We start from the raw sequence: 22,497 nt of genomic DNA on the forward strand, positions 1-22,497 counted from the left end.
CTGGAACTAAAGATCGAAACTAAAATTTCAACAGCAGTTCAGTATAGTATCGGCAAAGTGCGGTGCACGTGCGTATGCCTACACTGCAGTGCTGGCTTAACAACTTCTCAGTGTCTAATGAAATATCACCCGGAAATCAAACTACTTCGAACAAGATAACGTTTGAAAGGGTAAAGTATAGAAATATATATCTCTAAATCCTTTCGCTTGATAAGAAATCAGACAAATCTAGCTGCAAAATTGTGAATGTCAGAACTCAGCTTAGACCTCCTGACACAGAACCTGCTCGTACCTGTTCACTAGGCGGAGCACATGCCGCGAAGCGCTGATTACTTGTATATGATTCCTGGGAGTGCCCGGATGTAAGTTTGGGTGAAACCATATTCGCTAAAAAGGGCCTTAAGCATCATTTTTCGCATCGTCAGACTCGTAATTATTGCAGAATTACACTTAATATTTATCATAAAATTAATTTTTGGGCTGAACGTCTAAGGAAATCAAGATTTTCTTTCCAAAAACACAACAAAACACAAAGTTTGATCACAGATTGATTTTTTCTCGGCCGATTTTAACGTTCGCCCCTCAAAATGAAGCCCATGATCTCTACTTTCGTACCTCCCCTAAAAATAGTGATGCCATCGGAATAAGTCATGTGGAGAGCCAAACAAAGAGCTTTATGTTCGATCTCCTTTGCGGGACATTTGAGGTCACTGCACAACACTTATAATGGATGCCAAAATCGCCGGTACGCATGAGTTTGTAGTCGTGCTGCTTTGCCATTTATCTTAGTACAAAAGTGAAAATTTCCCAAAATGAAATTAAAATAATAATCTTCATCACTACGGTTTCATTTTCTCTGATTATTTGGTCTATTTAAGAATTAACACGAAAGTTCGGACTGGACCTGCATCGAACACGTACGTTAAACACAAATGTCACGTGACCTGAAATCCCTAGTTAATGAATGAATTCCGGGACGGGACTTCGACGTTAAAAAGTACAAATGGAGTTGATCAACACTTCAGAAATACATTTTTCATATAAATTGACAATTTGCTTTATGCCTTTTTTACAGAGGATATCACTATTATTGAAAAAATGTGAAAATATACATAGAAAGCAATAGTGCACTTTTTCAGACCAATGGTAAACATAGCTGCAAAATTGTAGCTCTACAGTGAGGCGGTCGGTGAGTTTTGGTTTTTGCGACCTCGCTCACCAGTAGCGCTACAATGCGGAAGGCCCTGTAGCGTTCAAATAAGCGTGTTGCACATGACGCTGCATTTTGATGTGAATCCCACATATTTACTGAATTTGGTCGCACTGATTTATCACTACTGAAGACGAAACACTATACTACACTAACCTTGTCGTTTATGAGGTTTTATATTTGTTCAAACACATCGATCGTATTCCAAAAACATTGAGCGTGTTTCTGTGAGCTGCCATAACCAGAAGTTGGCGGCTCCCAGAAATGTTTTTGGAATGCGATCGATGTATTTGAACAAATACCAAACCCCACAAATGACAAGGTTAGTGTAGTATAGTGTTCAGTCTTCAGTCTTGATAAATAGGTATGACCAAATGCTGTAAATATGTGGGATATCACATCAAAATGCCGCACCATGTGTGGTGCACTTATTCTGAACTCTACAGAGCCTTCAGCATTGTAGCTCTACTGGTGAACGAGGTCGCAAAACAAAACTCACTGACCGCCTCACTGTAGAGCTACCAGTTTACAGCTGATCCCGAAGGTACAAGCGAGATGCCTACATGGTATACCATATATTTTGATAGGTTGGATTCTCCAACTTTTTGAGCCCATGTAACTGGCCGACTTCTCTTGTATTCCTTTTAAAGTATATTTCCTCTTGTAGTTCATGATACACAATTTTCTCCAGGTTGCTCTCACAGTGGGGAATGCTCCATCTGCTTGAAAATTTTGTTTGGGGTTTGGTTCAGATATATGATGGAAATGACTGGTTATGGCAGCTACTTTCGTAGAACACTGGTACTCTTTGACGGCTTAAATGTTTCGTTCGTTCCAGAAGACGCTAACTTTGTCTTTTAGGCCCTGTTCTTCAATACTTTGTGAAACCCCTGTCAATATCTAAAGAATTCATGGAGGGGAACATGATGTTTGTTTGTTTTTATGGGTTGATTTTGTTTTGAGGAATGTTCATGCAATTGTGTGATCTGGATGAAACACTGTGCTATTAATGAATGGTATCAGGAAAACTGAATTGCTTATTGTTCTCTGTACTTTTGCTTTACATTAGTGGTGGAGCTGATATTGTCAAATACACTGTGCACTGATTGTGTGGTGTCCTGTGGATTTTTTTCTGCCAAGTAGCCAGAGGTCACACACAAAACACGGATGTTGATTTGTTAAAAGCGTTCTCTGTACGTTATGTAGAATGCACAGATGGTACACGCCAGGTCACTTGGCCATTGTGCTCTTGGCAATATACATGTATGAATTGAATTGAATGATTGAATTACTTGTACACATATACTGGTACGCACTGGTCGTTGAGTGATCTGTGACTAAACAAGAACTTCAGTTAAACACCATGTCATGGTAATTTTTAGAGTATATACCAGTACGTGTACTTAGAAAATGATTTCAGTTTGTGCACTCTTATTCTAGAATGATTGCCATTCAATATTACGACAGCTAAACCTGTTGACAGTTTAATTATACATGTATTATCATTTTACTCTGTTTTGTGTGTAATTTTAAACATTTACTGTTCGATGTATTGTGAACATTGTGTATTTTCCTATTCATTAGTCTCATGTACATTGTACTGAAATGTATGTGTATTGCATTTCAAACACATAATAAAAAGATAATGTCAGTAATGCTTGATCATTATTGTTGATACCAAGTTTTGAAGATATTTACTGGTCTATTATCATTTAGCATCAATATTTGATGTCCAAGATACACAAACATACATGTGACTGCTATGTAACACTTCACTATCATACATGTGTTGACTTTTGCAGCGTCAAGCCTATGGAGAAATTACAAAGACCTAAGGCATACTGTAGAAGCAGCTATTGATCGTAAGGATGTAGATGCATTCCAAGATTTGGAAGTTGCGCTGAAGAAATACAAACCTGACTTTATTTCATTGCTGAGAAATCCAGTAAGTGGATTTTTATTGTAATATATTTCAGTTGTATTTACTGGTAAGTGTATGCAGTGTTTGTATTTTGATTTGAGTGTGTCAAAACTCAAAAAAATATTTTTAATGTTACCAACTTAAAACCTATTTATCATAAAAATATGATCGGGAATTCATCCTTATCTCCACATGAAGTCATCACTCTATGCGTACACTATTGACTATTTTGCAGGAAAGATTGATGCAAATGTTCTGACTAAAGGAGTGAATTCTCCAAGATCAAGCATTTGCTCATTGCTGGATGTATTTTGTAGAAAAGGAATATTGAAATTCAGGTTTTTTTCCATTGTGTTGTTAATTACATGCATGTGACATTCACAGAACAGTAATGCAATGGTTACTTGTACAAAAGATAAAATAATGGTTGGTAAAATTCATGGCAATGGTGCTACTCTTGAAATTATTTTAGTTTTCAATATGGTAGACTGTCATTAGTTTGCCGAGTGACTGCAGGGGTAGCTAAATTCTCATCTGTTGACTAATGTTTTTATTGTGCTAATTTGTTTATTTTGCCAGGCTAAAAATGCACAACACAGAGATGAAATTCGCAAAGGATCCAGCAAGGTGTCAACGTTGAAGGGCAGACATTACCACAGATCATACCGACTAGCATTATTGAGGAAACATTGATCTTCAGTGATTTATTTGACATCAATGAATATTCAGCCCTGGAATATTTACTGACAGGTCAGTGACACTTCTCTGTCTTCACAAAGTCTGTGGACTTGATATCTAGAGTTGATCACTGTGTTAGGTAGCTGATGCTGAAACAAAGACAAGATAATGACAGGCTGTGAATTTAAAGGCAGAGCCTCCTTTAAAAGGACGTGAAGCTATGGCGGTGTTCACTGTGTAAGTGGACACCAAACAGGCAACACGCGGGCACACGCTCCAGAAAATGCCCCTTTTTAGTTTTCCCCAGCTGCAAAAACACAGACAGACTGCCAAGCGGTCAGCGCGAAGTTGCTCTGTGGTTATATTGAAAGTCTAATGTGACTGGAAGACAATATTTTATGAAATTCGAGCGTTGTGGTGGGGAATCAATGACCGTTGGTATTTGAACCGACCGTCAATCAAAACCTTGTATGAACTCTGTTTGCAGGATTAGCAAAATGAGACAAAAGGTTGAGATCAGTTTGTGTAATCAATGTTATAGAAATCAAACATCTTACTGGCAAATGTTTGACTTGGTGGAGAACTCCACTAATGCGAGAACCTGGGATTGAAAAGTGCGGCTTTAAAGGGCTACTAACTGTAACTTTTTATAATTTTTTACACTATTTATGTTTTGTATGTCAACTGCAGTTTCTTGTTCTACTCCCAAAGCACATTGAGATGCACAGTCCATGTGTAGACTGCGTTGTTATTGTTGACAACTGACAACAGACTTCAATTTAAATGTAAATAATAGCACCGCATTTTACACATATAGAGACTGTGTTGACAAGCTAAATAGCTGGCATTTCACCATTCTTTTGGGAGTAGAACAAGAACTTGCAATTGACATGCAAAACAAAAGTGGTGAAAATAACCATCAAAATTACAACTTCTTGCCTTTATACATGTATTGTAACTCAAGTGATATCTTATTTGATGCAAGTTAAAATAGTCATAGATATGCAAGTATATCGTACAAATTGGCATTTTAATTACAGAAACATGAATATGTATAAATTAGTAATAGGGCTGAATTCACAAAAATAAATTGGTACCCACTAAGATATATGGTTGACCAAGCCATGAAAACACCATATCTGAAGTTTGCTGCTACCATACTGCATGGGTGTTTCAAATTCAAAACAGCACACGTGTATTGCTGTGTACATGTATTGGAAGTAGAGATTTCAAAACCAGTTACATTAATCTTGTTTGGAGATACAATTTTTGCTATGGAAATGCAAGTTTGAACTGAGCACAATAGGTGCCAAATGTCAGTCTGATTTTTGTGGTCATGTGTTGTACAGCCTGTTTGGTGTAATTGTACATACACAAGCCAGATGAAACACAAACAAATTCAGAAATTCTAATGAATAACAAAATCCTTGCATGAATTGGGAGCCAAAGCTTATGTACAATTTTGTCCCAACGAGAATTTTGAAAAAAAATGCCTAGTCTAGCAGGAGATGTTTTATTCTGAATAGTTTAATATGCAAAGAAAATGTGTATTGATCTAAACAGTTCAAAGTTCTAGTTTTGATGTCCATTGTCTACGTTGTACTATTTTCAACAGGAGAACAACAACAAGCAAATTTTCCAGGTTTACCACGAGGGCTGGTTGCCATATTGTTGTACTATGACACTAGAAGTAGTATGGTCCAGTCATTGAGAACTCTGATCCAATCAAGGGAAGGCAAAACATGGACCCTGGGATTGCCAGAAGATCTTGTGGCCATGACAACCAAGTTTTCAGACCAGCTGATGGAGGAGGGTTTGATGAATAAAATCTTAGCGTTGTTGGATGAATTTGAGGAAACCAAAGAGATGGAAAAACTACAGAGAGAACGGGCAATAGGAAATGCTAAACACAGAAAACAGGTATGAGTAACCATTCCAGCTTTTGCCCATACAAATTTTGACATGGTAGCTATCCGGTTCAGGCCCAGAGAACTGGATTGCCACCAAGTCTATGAATATTCACTGTGAACGAGGGCGATAAAACTACAAAGAATGCATCGGATCAGGCTGGCAGGAACACAAATAAATTATCTCCACTTACTCCCAAATTCTACACTTGGCTCTTCTAAGTATTTCTGTGCACTCCCACCTGGTCAGTCCACAACGACTGGATTTTCGGTAGTTGAGTTAAAATAGATACTAGCAGACTATTAATAGTGCACGTTATGTTGTAAAATACCCAAGTCACCAATTTTGGTTGAAAATGAAAAGAAATGCGTTGCGACACATGATAATTTCGAGTATTTAAGCCCCACAGTCCCTCAAACCACAGCCATACATGAACGTGCTCATGTTTGTCCATACGCTCTAAGCATACATTGTTATGCACCATGGTATGCCGACAAGTGTTATGCTTGCGATTGTGTTCATCAGTGTGATGGTACAACCGAACAGAAACGACGCTTTAAACAGTGTTTTTGACATAATGTTGAACCACAGACAACACCAACAACGCAGTGACAGCGTCCCCAATACAAGCTTCAGCAAGACAAAACATAAACACTCTAACAACACTGTTAGAAGAGCTAGCATAGCAATCAAACATGAACCTAGATCCACATAAAGTCAGGCGACTGATGGCCAACATATCTTGATCAAAAACACAAATTCTAAAATTGCAAAACTTAATCAATGAGAAGAAACAACTACATTAAACATTCATTAGTGAAGGCAATACTTCATAAACAAACAAATACCAAAGACACGATGACAGCGTCTTCAACACAAGCATCAACAAATTGAGACAAAGATATTCAAGTCAAAACACTCTGACAACACTGTTAGAAGAGCATAGCAATCAAACATGAACCTAGATCCACATAAAGTCAGGTGACTGATGGCCAACATATCCTGATCAAAAACACAAATTCTTAAATTGCAAAACTTAATCAATGAGAAGAAACAACAACATAAAACATACATTAGTGAAGACAAGACTTCACAAACAAACAAATGAACACCAAGGATTTGATGACAGCGTCTTCAACACAAGCAACAACAAATTGAGATAAAGACATTCTAACAATACTGTTAGAATGTAAACAATCAAACAATCAAAAGTACATCAACTCAAGCAACTAATGAAGGAACATCTTGAGGTTCCGAAAGGAAAACATCAAAGGATCACTATGTCTCAGACATAACTGATCTGGCTTCATCTCACCATGGCACACTCCCTACATTACTTGCCAAAACACCATATACAAGAGAACACAATCAAACAAACAATTGTTCAACATAAAAAATGGCAAAGAAAACTATACAAGCCAAACGCTCAACAATTAACAAAACACTGTAAAATAGACACAATCAAGTAGTTGATGTGTGTAGCCACTTTCCCTTTATTTACATATCAAGTACTTCAATTCTGCTGTTCACTCCAATGTCAATGACATCCATCTCAATCGCAATTCATTAAACCATATGCTTTGTCTAGAAAACTTAGGTGATTGTGCTCAGCTCATGTCTGACGTTGTACTAAAAATAGCATTGAGGACCCGATAAACAAAACGTCATACTTAGTCGGGGTGTTCATAATAAGTGGAACAGCGTTTCTGACCAATCACTGACCATGCTTGGTTTATGCGTCAAATTTAAAATCCATTGTTATCAGTGCGTACATATTGACACACACACCCACTGACTCATTAAGCTGGCATAAGCTCTTGCAAAAATTTGTATGGGGAGAAAGCTGTCATGACAGATGTGCCAATCATAAAATGTATGACTATCAGATGTGTAAGTCCTAATATCAAAAGTAATCTAGTTTCATGTACAGGGTCACCATGGAAATTTAGTGAAATGGAAACTAGATCTTCACAAAATTAAGATGGTGAAAACTTTATTTACTCAGAGAGATTCAAATGAGTCCCTTACAAGCGATAGGTCAGAAAGGTATTGTGAAATTTGAGAGTCTGAATATCTATGTGTCCCTGAGGCGCATTCTATCTCACTACGTGCCTTGAAAGTGAAAGAGTTCAAATATTGCTCAAACTTTCCTTAATGAAACTTGTAATCATTCTCTTACCAAATCAACAATAAAATTCAGGTCACCATGCAAAGTTTGGGTACTACAGAACAAATTACCAAACATTTACTGATATTTGAAATTCAAAATGGCTGCCATCCCTGTGTTAATTCTATGGGGGAAAAAAATAAAATTCCAATTTTCGAAAACCTAAGATGGTGAAAGTTTTTCTTATTCCTGGAGCTTTAAAATAATCACAATCATACCAATCCATAATCCATAACATTAGGTCAAAATTCGTAATACACTAGTTATAAACATAGACACAAAATAGCACAGAACAGACAGCAAATCACCGGTACACACAACAAAGTCAAAGTCATGAAAAAAAGATATATGGACCTCTGGCCGGAAGACCAAGAAGTGATGTCAGGTGTTTCGAAAATAGTAAGTGCATCCTGCCCCACAAATGAGCCCCCACAAAATGAGTCCCCACAAAATGAGCCCCCACAAGCGGTAGATCAGAAAAGAATGGTAAAACTTTGAGAGTCCAAATATCTGTCCTGGAGATGCATTCTTTTAAGTTAATATTCATTCAAAATAACTTGCAATATCTCTGTTTTACTGTTTGTGGTACATAGGTATCTGATCTGATCAAGGACATACGACATTCTCTAGCTGACTGTCTATTCTGTATGGCATGTCAATCCAGACTCAATAAAGCAGACACAATACAGTTACTGTCCTACTTGAAACGATCCAATCCAGAGAAAGCTGATGGCTCCATGGACTCAGTACATCTGGCTTTGTTGATGACATTTATGTATGCCATGGATGTCAGTGTACTTGAACATGCAGTGGAGGATAAAGAAGGTGAGTAACAAACAAACAAATCAGCAACACAAATGGCATGTAACGTAATTTAGCCTGTATCCTGCCAGGTCTGTCTCTTATCCATCTGTCAATTCAGTAAAAACAGTATTGAGCCAAAATCTATACATATTTTCACCTACTTAGCATTGTATCATATAGCAGGTTTAAGTGAATAAAAATCGTACAGTATCTAGGCTTTCAGGGCTTTCAAATGTTCAAGTCTTCATTGAAATGCAGTGTCTTGGACATGTTTCATCTCACTGGTTCTAACCAACTTGACCTGATAGTGGTAGATGAACTTGGCAGGATCCAAAAGACATGTAACCATGATGTTACTTACTTAACCTAACTGTGATAGTGTGTGTCTGAGTGGAGCTAATACTTTGATGTTAAATTTTCTTACCCCCCAGACATTGCCAATCAGTTGCCTATCCTATCAGATGATACATACGTACCAGATGTTCATAGATTTCTCATGTCAGAAGATAACTGGACAACGCCAGGACTGAAAGCTGCTGTACAGTTTGTCTGGGGTGTTACACTCAGAAATCTTGCCCAACAACCTGGATCTAATGGTTTGTACCCAAGTTTTCATCACAGTCTCAGACCTTATGTTTTGAGGCGAGCGATCGCTCCACTGGCCTACCGCTCGCGCAAATCAAATTCCGCGAGAGCGATTAGTTTGCGGCTGGGACCCAAGTTTTTTAGACCAAAGGCACACGTTGTATCCAAAAGGTAACATACTCTAATCTCCTCCGATCAACACGCGAAGCACAGTGTAGCGAATAAAATTATGCTTTCAATTTTCAGTTCACTTCACTTCAGTATAAAGTACGTTCTCAGCAAGCAGATTCTAGCAATGGAATTTAGGTGCAACTGTGTGGTACAGTATTACAATAGTACTCGTCTAGTGATAGCGTATCGGCGGCCGGCCTAACACTTCAATGTAGCACCTCTACTGTTCGGAATTTACATGTACACAAATGTACAAAGTACAGCCCTTCATTCTCACATTTTCAAACCAACTCCGTTTTCTTGGCTGCTATATTCTTTCAAAGTGTTCAAAACACAAACAGTTTATCCTGCTGCAGCAAGATTTCATAGGAAAAATATGCGTGATAAACAAGGATCATATTGCTTACGCATCTTTTCTAAGGTCTCCTCTCCGGGCAGCTGGATGCTTTCCATGGTTAGTGGAAGACTCCTGTCTGGCTAACGAGCCATGCGAGCGGATGTTGATTGCTTACGCTATCGAGATCAAATGTGGAGAAAATGTCTACGACATATTGAAAGGCACTACACATCGCAACTCGCAGAAACAAATGCATAATCTCTGATTAAACAGTTTGGCCTGAGGGACTGTTAGGTCTTTTGGTCCTTTGAAAGCTTTAAATAATTAAATTTGACTCTGAAAAGTTGGATAGATACCCGATACTTCTGAAAAAAGACAGCGAAACGATCATGAGTTCATTCTACCATAAAACTTTGAAAGACGTAAATTTTTGCAACATTTTGGCGTACAGCATAGGAGTTCTGTGTGAATGTTGTAAAATAGTACCAGTTGAAACAATAGGCAGCCCTCGGCCCTCTTTGCCTTCGAGTGTACACACCATGGATCGTGTGGCTGTTATGATAAATTCGTTTCGTTTTGTGAAATGTAAACTTGTGATCACTTTGATATATCGTGGTAGCAATCGGCCAAGTTAACTTTGGGTGAAGACTAAGGAGCATGCATGATGTTTCAGCGGGCCGAAAACGTAAACAAATGAAACGTAACTTGACTGTGGACTGCTGGTAGCACGATTCAGTGTAAAATCTAGTTCTGTGTACTCTGCGTAATTCAAACTATGGAGGTAAAAAAATACCTCCATGTTCAAAACCAAACATGTTTGATGACAGCACTGTTGTCTTGGTAGGTTTTTGTCTTAATGCCAATATATCTAATGTGCATACCATGTAGTACATTTTTAAAAGGCTTGTATGAAAAAAATCATGAAAAAGTTACATGTCCTTTTAAAAAGTATAACTTCATCTATTTGTCCATGAATGCAACAGAGGCCACATTTCTGCATATTTATTGTTCGAAAAATGTTGAAAGTTAGCCAATATGCTATGAACATTTGGGTGGGAGAACACTGCTTATCCTGTTCCATCTATCAAAATACATAACCCGTATTTTCTCCCTTCTCTATTACATAACAATAAGAAAGACAGCTAGTGCATATTGTTTTCGTAATAAATTTTATTCATGCACTCTCCATACTGTTTTCAGGGGACCTGTTCAGTCACTCTCCTAAAGTCAGCAGTGCCATATTCAAATCACAAGAGATGACACAATTTTTTTTTCACTCGCCTGACTATTTTCAGAGGAGCTGCTAAGTCACTCGCCTACCACTCGCCTGGATAGTTTCAGGAGAGTGAATTTTAGCTCTCCTGCCATTTTCAAAAAATAAGCCCTGCAGTCTGTCAATATGACAACTTTGTAATTTGTAATTTTGTAATTTTATTACTCCAAGTCAATGCATCCATAAATGGATTTTCATGCATTGAATAAAATACATGCAAATATACAGAATAAAAATAAATGAATAATTCAATAAAAGACCAGAAAGGATAAGCATAAAAAGTTGGTGATCACCATACATTCAATTAAAACAAGCAGGAAGTTGACATGCAGATCGGACAAGAAATGGCTCAGAAAAGAATAAACAGACACAGTAAAGTAGTTTAAATTATAGTATCGGCAATGGTGGATGAACGATATTTGAATGAGTGACTGTTGGCTTTAGAAACATGATAACCTTTGATAATATTTGGGGGGAAATAATGTAACATATATAGTTACCAGTGCTTTATGCAGGACTACATGTTACTACATTGTCTATTAGTCTATTTTATATTTGACAGTCTATGATCTGTGTCAAGCTACTACCACTGGTCTCTTACTCTGCACACTGATTAGATTCATTCAATTCCTCAACTATTCAAGAGATATGTAGATAGCACTTTCCACAGCACCAAGTAAAAATACAGTAGTATTAGACCTCAGAATTCTATATTTGTTCAACTGTGTACACGTTATCTTTTGAGTTTGAAGTGAAAATTACCAAGATGATTTGATGAGAGAATTATATTTAATGACAAGCCAACAGTCATCTATCTTGTAAATACGACATGTGAATACTTGGTTGAAAAGTTCTGGTAGAAATCTGTTATTTTGACATTCTGATATTCATTTGTTACACATAAAACAGAAAATAGTCAGCAGCCCAGCAACTGGTTTGTAACACACTATAAACCAGTCATTTCTCATCTGTAGACAAAAAATACCAAGTTAATGACTTTGTTTCTGTAATGTGTGCAGACATTTATAAAGTATTTCATTATTATCTGTTTGTTTGTTTGTTATCATAGATATCCAAGATCTCATTGAAGAAGATGAAAGTGTTGTTGACACTGCATTATTTATTGGTGCTTTTTCATTTTTAAGAAATTCTGTCTTGGCATCCAAAACATTTCATCAAGAAGTGAGTTAACAATTGTTTCTTTAAGCAGTGATAGTCTTTGTAGTTTAGATCATTGCAGATACCCACAGCATGAACAAAAGTATTATATTTAGTCAGTGTATAGTTCACTTGATATTTTTGTAGAATTGACCATGAGACAGTTTAAATAGAACAGAGTATTTTATCATAATATGAACCTATCATGTCCGTGAGTTTAGTCCCATTCAGTATATCCTGGATTAGACCTATTGATGAGGAACTATTGTCTAACAGCCAAGATTCAGTGTCTATTTTAACGATTAATAAAGAGCAGTGTTAATCGTAACATAGTGGATACATGAAATAAACTTTAATACGTTTCTCTTTATGTACAGGAGTTCTATGTGAGAAGATTCCACATGCTAGTCACAGACTTTATCATTCAGATGCCCCTGAAGGTAAGTGTCTTGTCTGTCTTCATGAGACTGTGTGTATGAGTGTTATGAGTGTGTGTATATGTATGTGTGTGTCTGTCTGTCTGTCTGTCTGTGTCTGTGTGTCTGTGTCTGTGTCTGTTGAAGTCAGCATTGTGCATATTTTTTTATCACAATTTCTGATTTCAGCCATGAGTGAATATTTTGTCATTTTGTTCAAAAAGGAATTTTCAATTAAGTGTCATAGTGTACATGAGGGGTTAAATTAGCGCAAGACTCAGGCCTTAGACCAGCAATATTTCTTCCCAAGTTATTAATTTACACTTGATATCATTTCATAGGCTATATGCAGTAAATCAAGATATTCTGCCTTCAAATGGAAAAAACTTTTTCTTCATGCTATTTTTATACTGATCACTATGAATGCATACTTTAAACATTGATGAGAATACTAATTGATTCGTTATTAATTTAAATATGAATATATACGTATGACTACCTAAGTCAGTATAATTATGGCACTGTGATGTAAATCCTTGCTACCACTATTGACAAATCTCAAGATTACATTATGGAATGTTGAAGTGTACATCATTAATCATACAACTTACATGTATTTCATCAATTATAAATTCTGTATATTGTAGACAAGATTTTGTATGAAATGTAAGAATAATGTCCTTGATGGCATTAAGTATTTAGTACGTATTTGTTGAATTACAGATTAAAGAACTTCGTAACCGTGGTGATGAGGCAGCTCGCATCCTGATGGTGCATGCCATGGAGGGACTTGATGCACCTGCTAATTTGAGAAGAGATTTTGAACATTTTATGCTGCTTGTAAGTAACCATGTATGGTTTACAAATTAAGTATTGCACTGTGTAATGTCAAAACAGTCATATTGTTGCTAGTTGACATTCCCTGCCCTTTGCAATTTCTTGAATTGTATATTCCAGAGCCCAATCCACTTTTCTGATTTAGAATTAGGAAAGTAATACATGTTATAGCTTTGATACACTGTTCTAGTATCAGTAGCAAATTTCAACATGCAGTTTCTTTACTTCAGTTAGGCAAAGGTGAACAGTTACAAAAACTGCAGCATTTCTGCTTTGTGCTGTTTATGACAGAATTGACATACAAAGGAAAAACTCAGTAAAATTACCTGGCAGTACCGTACATGTTAACAAACTTTCCAACGTTAGTGAATATACTGTCATTTAGCTGAAAAACTAAGATATTTCCATAAATTGTAAATCAGATAAAGATGTAGTCACTGCGTGAAAGGATTTGTTATCAATGACAGTAATGATTTGAACAACTCTTATCTGACTCAACATGAACAAACGATGCAAAGTTGACAAAATTAGATGAACTTTGTCTTAATTTCTTTCTCTTGGTATAGTTATATCAGTGACCAACACACCAACTATGATCAATTGTAGAGTGTTAGAGATAGACCTGCAGTAGGGACACACTTGTTGCTTTCACTAAATCTTTGAGAACGTATCACAATGACAGAGAATTCAACTGATTGATTATGACATCATCGTTGTTTCATCCTAGATTGGAGATTTGTATAAGAAAGATCCTCTGAAACTACAGCTTGCATTAGAGTATTGGTGTCCAATGGAACCATCAGTTAGTCCAACAAGTGGTGGCTTTGCTGGTACATATCACCACAGACCACCACAGAGACAGGTAGGCTGAACTTTGACCCCTTGCCCCATGATAATGTATGCTACTCTGTAGCATTACTACACTGTTGTGGATATCCTGACTGGAGTGCCAAATTGAACTAGTAACTCAGAAAATATTCCCTTGAATCGACACATATGCAGCATGATAACTAGAGCACTGTGTCTTAGTCTGTTTGTCATTGAAATCCCTGGAATTTTACCCTACTTCCGGAAAGTCCTTGTTGATTGAATTTAAACAAGGAAAAGACTGTGACATAATGAAAGAAATGACAATGTATCAAAATGAGTAAATGATTTTGTGGTAGATTGCAAAGTTATCTAATTGAATTCTTTTTGGAGCTTCTAACTTACATCAGTAATATAACCTTCAGCAATCTACATTATAACACACCTCATCTGAAGTCTGTATTCTAATTCACCAATTGATAATCATGTTTGATGCGTTCTTCTTGTGCTGATCCATGTACATTGTAAATGACGTCATCAGGTATCATTTGTTGGAACTGTTGCCTGCCAGGCATCAGTTCCGAAAAATGATGCCCGCTGACATCAAAATGACATTGACGCATGCGCAAAGTGGAATGTAGACATAGATGTTGTCTGCGGCTGATCGAAACGTTCTTATGCATGACTGCGGATGAGGTGTGTTATAAAACACGTATTGACTGCCTATGATGGCAACAGCATACGTCTTTAACCCCTTGGGCCTGTGAGTCACCCAAAAAAACAAACAGTCTGGTTTTTGGGGATGACTCACAGTCCATCGGGGTACAGACGTTTGCTGTAGCCTTCATGGCAGTCAATACGTGTACAGTGATTTATTTAGTGAAATCTTAGATTTAGATGAGCATAACCAATGATGGACTGAAATCTAACACAAAATGTTGTACATTATTTCAGGTGACACTGTTCAAGTTTGTTCGTCTAGCAGGTGATCTGTTGCCTCCATCATTGTACATCCCATACATTGAAATGTTGACAGGCTTAGCAAATGGACCACAGTGTGCATTCTATTGCTTCAATTTACTCAAATCAAATGGAAAAGGCGCTGGTAAGAAACTCAGAGATTTGAATTTCATTTTTCCTGTTGTACTTCCGTTAAATTCTGTTCTTGTTTATCTTTTCCATGGTATGTCTTTCATTCACTTTGCTCCTGTTAACATTGCCTTGAAGTAAGAGTGACAATGCAGTTTGCCAATATTACATACAGTTGGGAGAACAGTGTCTGCGCATTGTGTTTATTTAGCTGATGTTCCTATCTGACACATCCAAATTATGAATCCTATCAGACCGGGCCAAAGGTTGTTTAACATATCAGTCCTTGTGACGAACTGGAATTTGGAATAAATGATGAAACTTTCTCCGTCAAGACCTGTAACAGGTTCCTATGCAGACGATTACTATGAATCTGACAGGGGTGAGCAAATCCACTTGCAGGTTTTACCACCCGGCAATTAATTTTTGGTGTTTACTAGTCAGACAGGCTATCGTAAATTAAGAGGGTATCAACGCCAATCGGCATCATATGACATAGAGAACTGAATTGCCTAAAGGCAAAGCAAACACAACTTTCGCAGCCAGGTTCAACTTGAACGTACACAATTCTTGAATAAAGAAAAACGTAGTTCTGACAAATTACAGCATGAATTTAATCTTGAAAAGGAAGACAATAATTATGAATGAAAACGTCCACAAAAGTGACTACGTGGATCAAGTACACGTGTTATGCACTGTGACTAAGCCTTTGCAGCATGCAAAATCACAGACCTTCCAAAGATCAAAATAAAAACAATATGGCCATAAAACTCGTTGAGTCACTAGTGAAATTCTTCTTATAAAAAAATTCATTTGGACCGTGGTGTCAGAGATGAAATCATTCATGTCAAGAGAGTTGAGTTAGCTAGACTGGCATTGCACATATGGCGGATGTGACATCAAAAGGACTCTTCTATTAGGGGATAGGGACCAAGGATTAAAAATACATGTACTGCAAAGAAGTTTGGCTGTATTTGCAGTTCAGTCACTTGAACTTGCGTTCTACATTATTTTGTTATTCTTTATTGCTTTCTTTCATCAATACAGCAGTCTTGTCAAACGTAATGAGTTAGTAAACCTTCCTGATATTTGCTCACCCCTTTCGACAGATAGTCTCCTCATCTTAGCCTGCCATACTTTCATACAACACATTGAAATCGAAAGTCAACATAGCATCGGACATCGCCATTGATTCCACTTGAAAGCATGTGCATGCAATGCTATTTTGTGTGTTTTTGTTGTAATTTCATTTATTTCCTCAATTATAACATGGTATCAAGGAACAGAATGCTTCTTATGCATAGGGTCATTGAGGTCACCAAGATATTCAGATCTAGGTAGTAGGGAATCACCAAAGTATCACAGACACAGTACAGTCATATCATTCATGCTCAAAGAATGGTCATGCACTATGCTAAAAAGAACTGATTGGCACCTTGCTATATTTTTTGGTTCACAACTTTCGTTAATTTAGGACAAAATCTTCATGTCAAATGCAAATTTTTCTGTACATTTTGCAACAGTCCCTCTACACATGGAGGAACTGTGATTTGCAGTTGGTGAGCAGGCTGTGAAACCATGAACTCCACAAAACTTAGCAAGTCACTGGTGCCAGCTAGTGGGGACTGATGCTGGGCTAGTAAATGTTTTGGCTACTAGCCCAGGTGCTAGTGATTCAAAAAATGATTTGCCCACCCCTGGTCTGTTTCTATGAATCATGTGATTCAGACTTCATTGACAGTGAGGAAGATGAGGGCTGTGATCTTTTTGAGATTGCAGATACATGTAATGTACCGGTACATGTAGGTGCATGATTCATCATCATTCACTGACACTATCTGCAATCTATGTAAACAGTATTCCTTTGGAGTGAATACTTGCTGATTCTATTGATAAAAGGACATGAACAATTAAAGGGAAACCTAAGTCCAGCGATTTTGACCGTTTATCCCTTACAAAATCACCCTTGAGTAAAATGCAGCTCAAATTTGCAACATAATTGCACGCGCTGACGACTACGGCGCGACGAAAAGAGAAGTTCAAGTAGACGACATTTATGGAAATGAGCCCGGAATTCCATGGGCGCGAAAGGGCTCATGGGAGAAGCGTGCGTGACGTCATCGGCGATACAGACGATTGTAGCTTTCAGCTGGAGGAGTACTGTGTACAGTTCAGCGCGTTCTTAAGACGACTATGGAGAGTTCGGACAGCAAAATTTCTGACATCGAGTATTACTTTTCCCTGACTGAAATCAAACCATACTAATTTGAACCAATGTAATAATTAGAAAGCATCTCAAAACATCGTTCATATCTTCGTTGTTTGCGTTTTGTGTCTGATTCAGCGGAGGGAGTCACTGTGCTTTGTACAGACCCCGAACTCGATTGGAGAGACTGAGTGACCCTGCGATCCTTCAACGCTACCTTTTCTTAAACAGAGTTTTCTGTATCAGTCGCTTAAAATTAATTTTTGGTTCGTGAATGATACGGAATGATTGACTGATTGCATGTGTTACCGTGTAAGTCGAGCTTGGCCAGATCTTTAAGGTTGCGAAATATCCGATATGTATCGGAAAATATTTATTCGCGATTTGACAATCTATTAGCCTATAGTGTCGTCTATTTTTCGAAGCTGGTGTCGAACTTAGGAAATCGGGCTTACTCAGATCTACAAAGTGATGAAATCGCCGATATAATGAATATTTGCCCGCTATTTAAAAAAATAGTATCGTCTTAAAGCTTGTTGTAAGGAATGTGTTTCATACAAGACCAGCCCAAACTCCCGATGATTTCCGATATGTCCTCTGTTCAAGTCCCGATCGCCAAGTAAAAATGTTTACATGTAAAGAATGTAATTTGTGCAAGGGCCTCCCGAGTCCCGATGATATCCGATCGGCCCTCTCGACGAAGTCCCGTGTGGACATTTAATGAAAAAAATGCTTTACATGTAAAAAATGTATTTCGTGCATTAATAAAACTTATAATGTAAAACATACAGTATTCTTGACTACCGGCCATGGATGCTATTTTTGAACTAAGAGTCGGACAGAGGTATTCGGGTGGTCAGATCTGTTAGGTGGTGAAATCTCTGATATACATCGGATATTAACCCACGATTTGACAAAGTATCGTCTAGTATCAGAGTTAAAGTCCTAAGTCGCCGATATTTATCGGATAAATATTCGTGATTTCGTAGACCCGGCGTGCCAACATCACACAGTGCAAGTAAATCTAGGATCGTCTGGTATCGATATTAGCCTAGGAGTTCCGGCGTAATTGATATTTATCGGGTAAATATAATATCGGCGATTTCTCAGACCCGGCGTGCCGAGACACAGTAGGCAAAAAGTCATTCCAGTATCTTGTAATATCAATATTACCAGGTATAGTCCCGAAATTGCCTATATTTATTGGTTATATATCGGAGATTTGGCAGACCCGGGATGTCAAGATAAGAGACGCTTTGAGTAGTTTCGTCTTCGGATTGTAGAGTCCCGAAATCGCCAATATTAATATTTATCTGGTTAAAACCAACGATAGTAGGCTCACTCAGCATGTCGAGATACGAACCGCATTGTGTAGTATCGTCTTGTATCGGTATCAGAGTCCCAAAATCCCTTATAAAACAATCATCCTGAAAGAATTAGAACATAACGTTGTATCTTTTACAGATTTTTAAACTCGCCCGACTTTCTTTAGCCACTGTCTTCGAAAAAGCTGTTCTGTAGGAAGACGGTAAAAGCTGACTCCGTTTGTTCTTCCTTGAGTGAATTTTGCACTCAACTGAACAACAGTAAATTATTTTTTATGGTACTGAGCATTAAAGAGTCGTAACTTGCAGAACTGCACTCCTGCAGTCATAGACTCCAATGCTTTGGTAGGCTGTCACACACGTTCGTGTATCGCCGATGACGTCACGCACGCTCCTCCCATGAGCCCTTTCGCGCCCATGGGATTCCGAGCTCATTTCCATAAATGTCGTCTACTTCAACGTCTCTTTTCGTCGCTCCGTAGTCGTCGGCGCGTGCAATTATGTCGCAAATTTGAGCTGCATTTTATTCAAGGGTGATTTTGGAAGGGATAAACGGTCAAAGTCCCTGGACTTAGGTTTCCCTTTAAAGGGACTTAAGCTGTAACTTGTGGCAAGTTTTTCAGTATTCTGCTTCTGTATATCAACTACTGTGTCTGACCCTAATCCATTTGTCATGCTGAAATTTCGAGTATTCTTTTTGTGAACCCAGCTTGTATGTGTGTAGTGATCATTGTTTATTGATTACAAATTAATTCTAGTCCGGACTTGAATACAATTTTCAACAATAACAGTGTAGATTATATTCATATAGGTTGTGTTGATATGCTAAATATTTGGCATTAAATTACAGTTTAGGGGTTCAATGCAGAAAGTTTAGGGAAACCACAAAACAAAACTTATAAAAAAATAACCAAAACATACAGCTTATGGAGCTTTAAAGATTAGTTGCAATCTTTTTTACTGCTGTATGTTGAAAAGAATTATATACTTTCATTCAACATTCAAAAGCATAGTATTAAGGGAGAGAGTGTTGACTTTAATAGTATTACAGGTCGTTAACAACTGCATTGAGAAGGACCGGCAGTTTTCTGTAAGGACCTGAATTTTGACTTGGTGCAGGTTCTCATGACCTGACGCTATTTTCTCTATTTTTCACACACTAACCATTGATAACAATGGGTTTGGGTCAAACCATAGTGATTTTAGGGTTAAACAATGGTTCTACTCCGGAATAAAACGAGCGCGATGCGTTCTACAGACTCAGTACGCCCAAGAGATCACGTGATCGCGGTACAAACAAACCCATATGTGCACTAACGCGTATATAGAAATACACATTCGTCTATGCGCGTTTTACACACGTGGGTCTGTTTGTACCGTGGTTCCATTGGAATTCCGGGTTTGACCAATTTGTGTTGATATTTTTCATCAGGTAATTGTAGTTCAGTATCCTGGGATCATTTCTTCATATCAATTAATCAGTACTACTCATCATTACGACAAGAAATGCCTGGATTACATGACACACACATTTACCGCCATGGTTCATCACGTGGAATCACATCTCAAGAAATGGAAGGCCTGCTGGTTGTGTTGAGACTTACACAACAAATTGCAAAACAGGTATGAAGTAAATTTACTGTTTTATCACCCATACATAATGATGCACTCACAATCAGCTGTTGTGTGAATGTTCACAATGGTGTTACCTGTTATATCAGAAAACATTTGCTAATATAAAGAAAATGTGATTGACTATCCAAAGTAAAAAGAAGATCTGAGACATGTTTGATAGTATTCTGGTATATTGCCCTTTATTCACAAAGGACCTGTGGCATATTAGACAAGCTGTCGGCAAATTTTGCAATGCACACGACCCAAGCCTAATTTGTTCAAGTTACTACAGAAATCATCAGAGCTCATCTTCAAGATGGCTGAGATGTCTTAAAATGTACTTGACATTGCTAAAAGTTTTAATTCATGAAGTGCAACAATTATAAGTTACTTCATAAAAAATTTAAAACACGCCTTGCAACCATTGTCAATTGACTCTGCACTCCTACACTCACAAAAGGTTTCAGATCAAGTACGCATTTGAAAAATACCAACTTAATCATATTGAACCCACAATTAATATACAGTGCATGTTAACCCTACTGTGGAGGCTGTTTCATGGTAACTGCAAGTCTAAGTCCAGCTTGAAGTCACCAACAGTGGTAACAATATCAAATAAACTTTCAGCAATTTCAGGCAATTTGAGGCAGCAGTTCTCCTTGTATAGTTAGGCTTTACCAACATATTTTGTTCTTTGTAGTTTGAAATTGTAACTTTGAATTGTGACCTTCTTTGTATATTTCCAGGATGACACTGCTAGAATCACTTTGTGTGAGAATCAAACATGGCTGCCGATACAACTATTGTTTGGGTTTTTAGGATGCAGTATACCACCAGTGTTGAAAGGAGAAATACTACGCACACTGTCTGCTTTTGGGAAGTCCCCTGAGATTGCTGCTACATTGTGGCAGTCTTTAGAGGCATCACAGGTATGTAGAGTACGCCCTCTACAGGCCATCTCAGGTGCAAGTTGCAAGCTAGAAAAGATAAAAAGGGGTTGAAAGCATGATGTGATTAGCATATAGGGATAATGTGACAAAGTGATCATTGGTAATTTGACAGGTAATGTTCAAAGTTCTGCTGTCTCTGATAATTGTCTTCTCTGAAGAGAAACCACCTGGGTACCAGTTCTGAAATATGGATGTCATGAAATTAATCAGTAATTTATGTGTTTTGATTTCCCGCTTTACAGCTTCTGCCAACAGTACAAACGTCTAAGGCCAGTGGTATCCAGATTGAACTTGAAGAAGTTGAAGCCAGAAGTGAAGAATTTCCTATGGTTCTTGGATTTCTAGATTTCATAGACACACTGACAGATATTCCTGTGCCAGTTTCCCTGGGTGTTGGTTTCCGAGCTCCAGGATTTGATCCATACCTAGAGTTTTTGAGAGATATGGTTTTTCTGAAATTCAACACCAGAGCATATCGGAACCCATCGGAGAAGGTAAGTGTATTGTAGTAAAGAGAGAGAGAGAGAGAGAGAGAGAGAGAGAGAGAGAGAGAGAGCCTGCCTTAATATGCCTTTAATATTTGTGTGCAATATGTGTGTCACTAATCATAAAACATTTTCGTTGAGTTTGTTTTTTCTTCAAGTAACTGCAAGGAGTATCAAAATTCAAAATGAGAAAGTATGCTTCCTACAAAATCAAAACAAACTTTCATGTTGACTTGCAGTGGCAAGTTTCTGCAGCAGTTTTGGAAATTTTGTACAAGATGTTAAGAGACTACACACCACAGAGTGAAGATTTCATTGAACAACAAGTTGAAATGCAAGGTGGTGGTATGGTAGCAGCTAATAAACCACCTGGATATAACCTGTTAGTACATCTGCTGAATGACAGTCCAATGTTAAAACTGGTAGGTCTGATAATGATGTCTACATTTTGTATCAAAATTGTAGACAAAGATGTATCATTTTGTATGCATTAATGTAACAACTACTTCTTTGTCAAAATACCTTATATGACCAGGTGTCAAAAGTTTATAAATCT

General features: G+C 37.6%; 2 protein-coding genes across 2 annotated transcripts in view; one reads left to right on the forward strand and one right to left on the reverse strand.

Annotated features, from left to right (window-relative positions):
* LOC139151373 (putative diacyglycerol O-acyltransferase MT1468) overlaps positions 1-22,497 on the reverse strand; it is a 388,693-nt gene that overhangs the window by 320,983 nt on the left and 45,213 nt on the right. The gene's annotated exons all lie outside the window — the stretch shown is intronic.
* Positions 1-22,497, forward strand: part of LOC139123701 (nuclear pore complex protein Nup205-like) — a 38,711-nt gene that overhangs the window by 7,505 nt on the left and 8,709 nt on the right. Inside the window, 15 exon segments of the mRNA XM_070689866.1 lie at positions 3,013-3,155; positions 3,711-3,750; positions 3,753-3,881; positions 5,425-5,729; positions 8,478-8,709; positions 9,120-9,284; positions 12,124-12,236; positions 12,590-12,652; positions 13,352-13,468; positions 14,193-14,327; positions 15,227-15,377; positions 20,325-20,515; positions 21,253-21,435; positions 21,699-21,950; positions 22,181-22,363. Of these exon segments, the coding sequence (XP_070545967.1) occupies positions 3,013-3,155; positions 3,711-3,750; positions 3,753-3,881; positions 5,425-5,729; positions 8,478-8,709; positions 9,120-9,284; positions 12,124-12,236; positions 12,590-12,652; positions 13,352-13,468; positions 14,193-14,327; positions 15,227-15,377; positions 20,325-20,515; positions 21,253-21,435; positions 21,699-21,950; positions 22,181-22,363 (2,402 nt within the window).

The sequence above is a fragment of the Ptychodera flava genome, chromosome 2, assembly GCF_041260155.1.
Source record: "Ptychodera flava strain L36383 chromosome 2, AS_Pfla_20210202, whole genome shotgun sequence".
In the NCBI taxonomy this organism is placed as follows: Eukaryota; Metazoa; Hemichordata; class Enteropneusta; family Ptychoderidae; genus Ptychodera; species Ptychodera flava.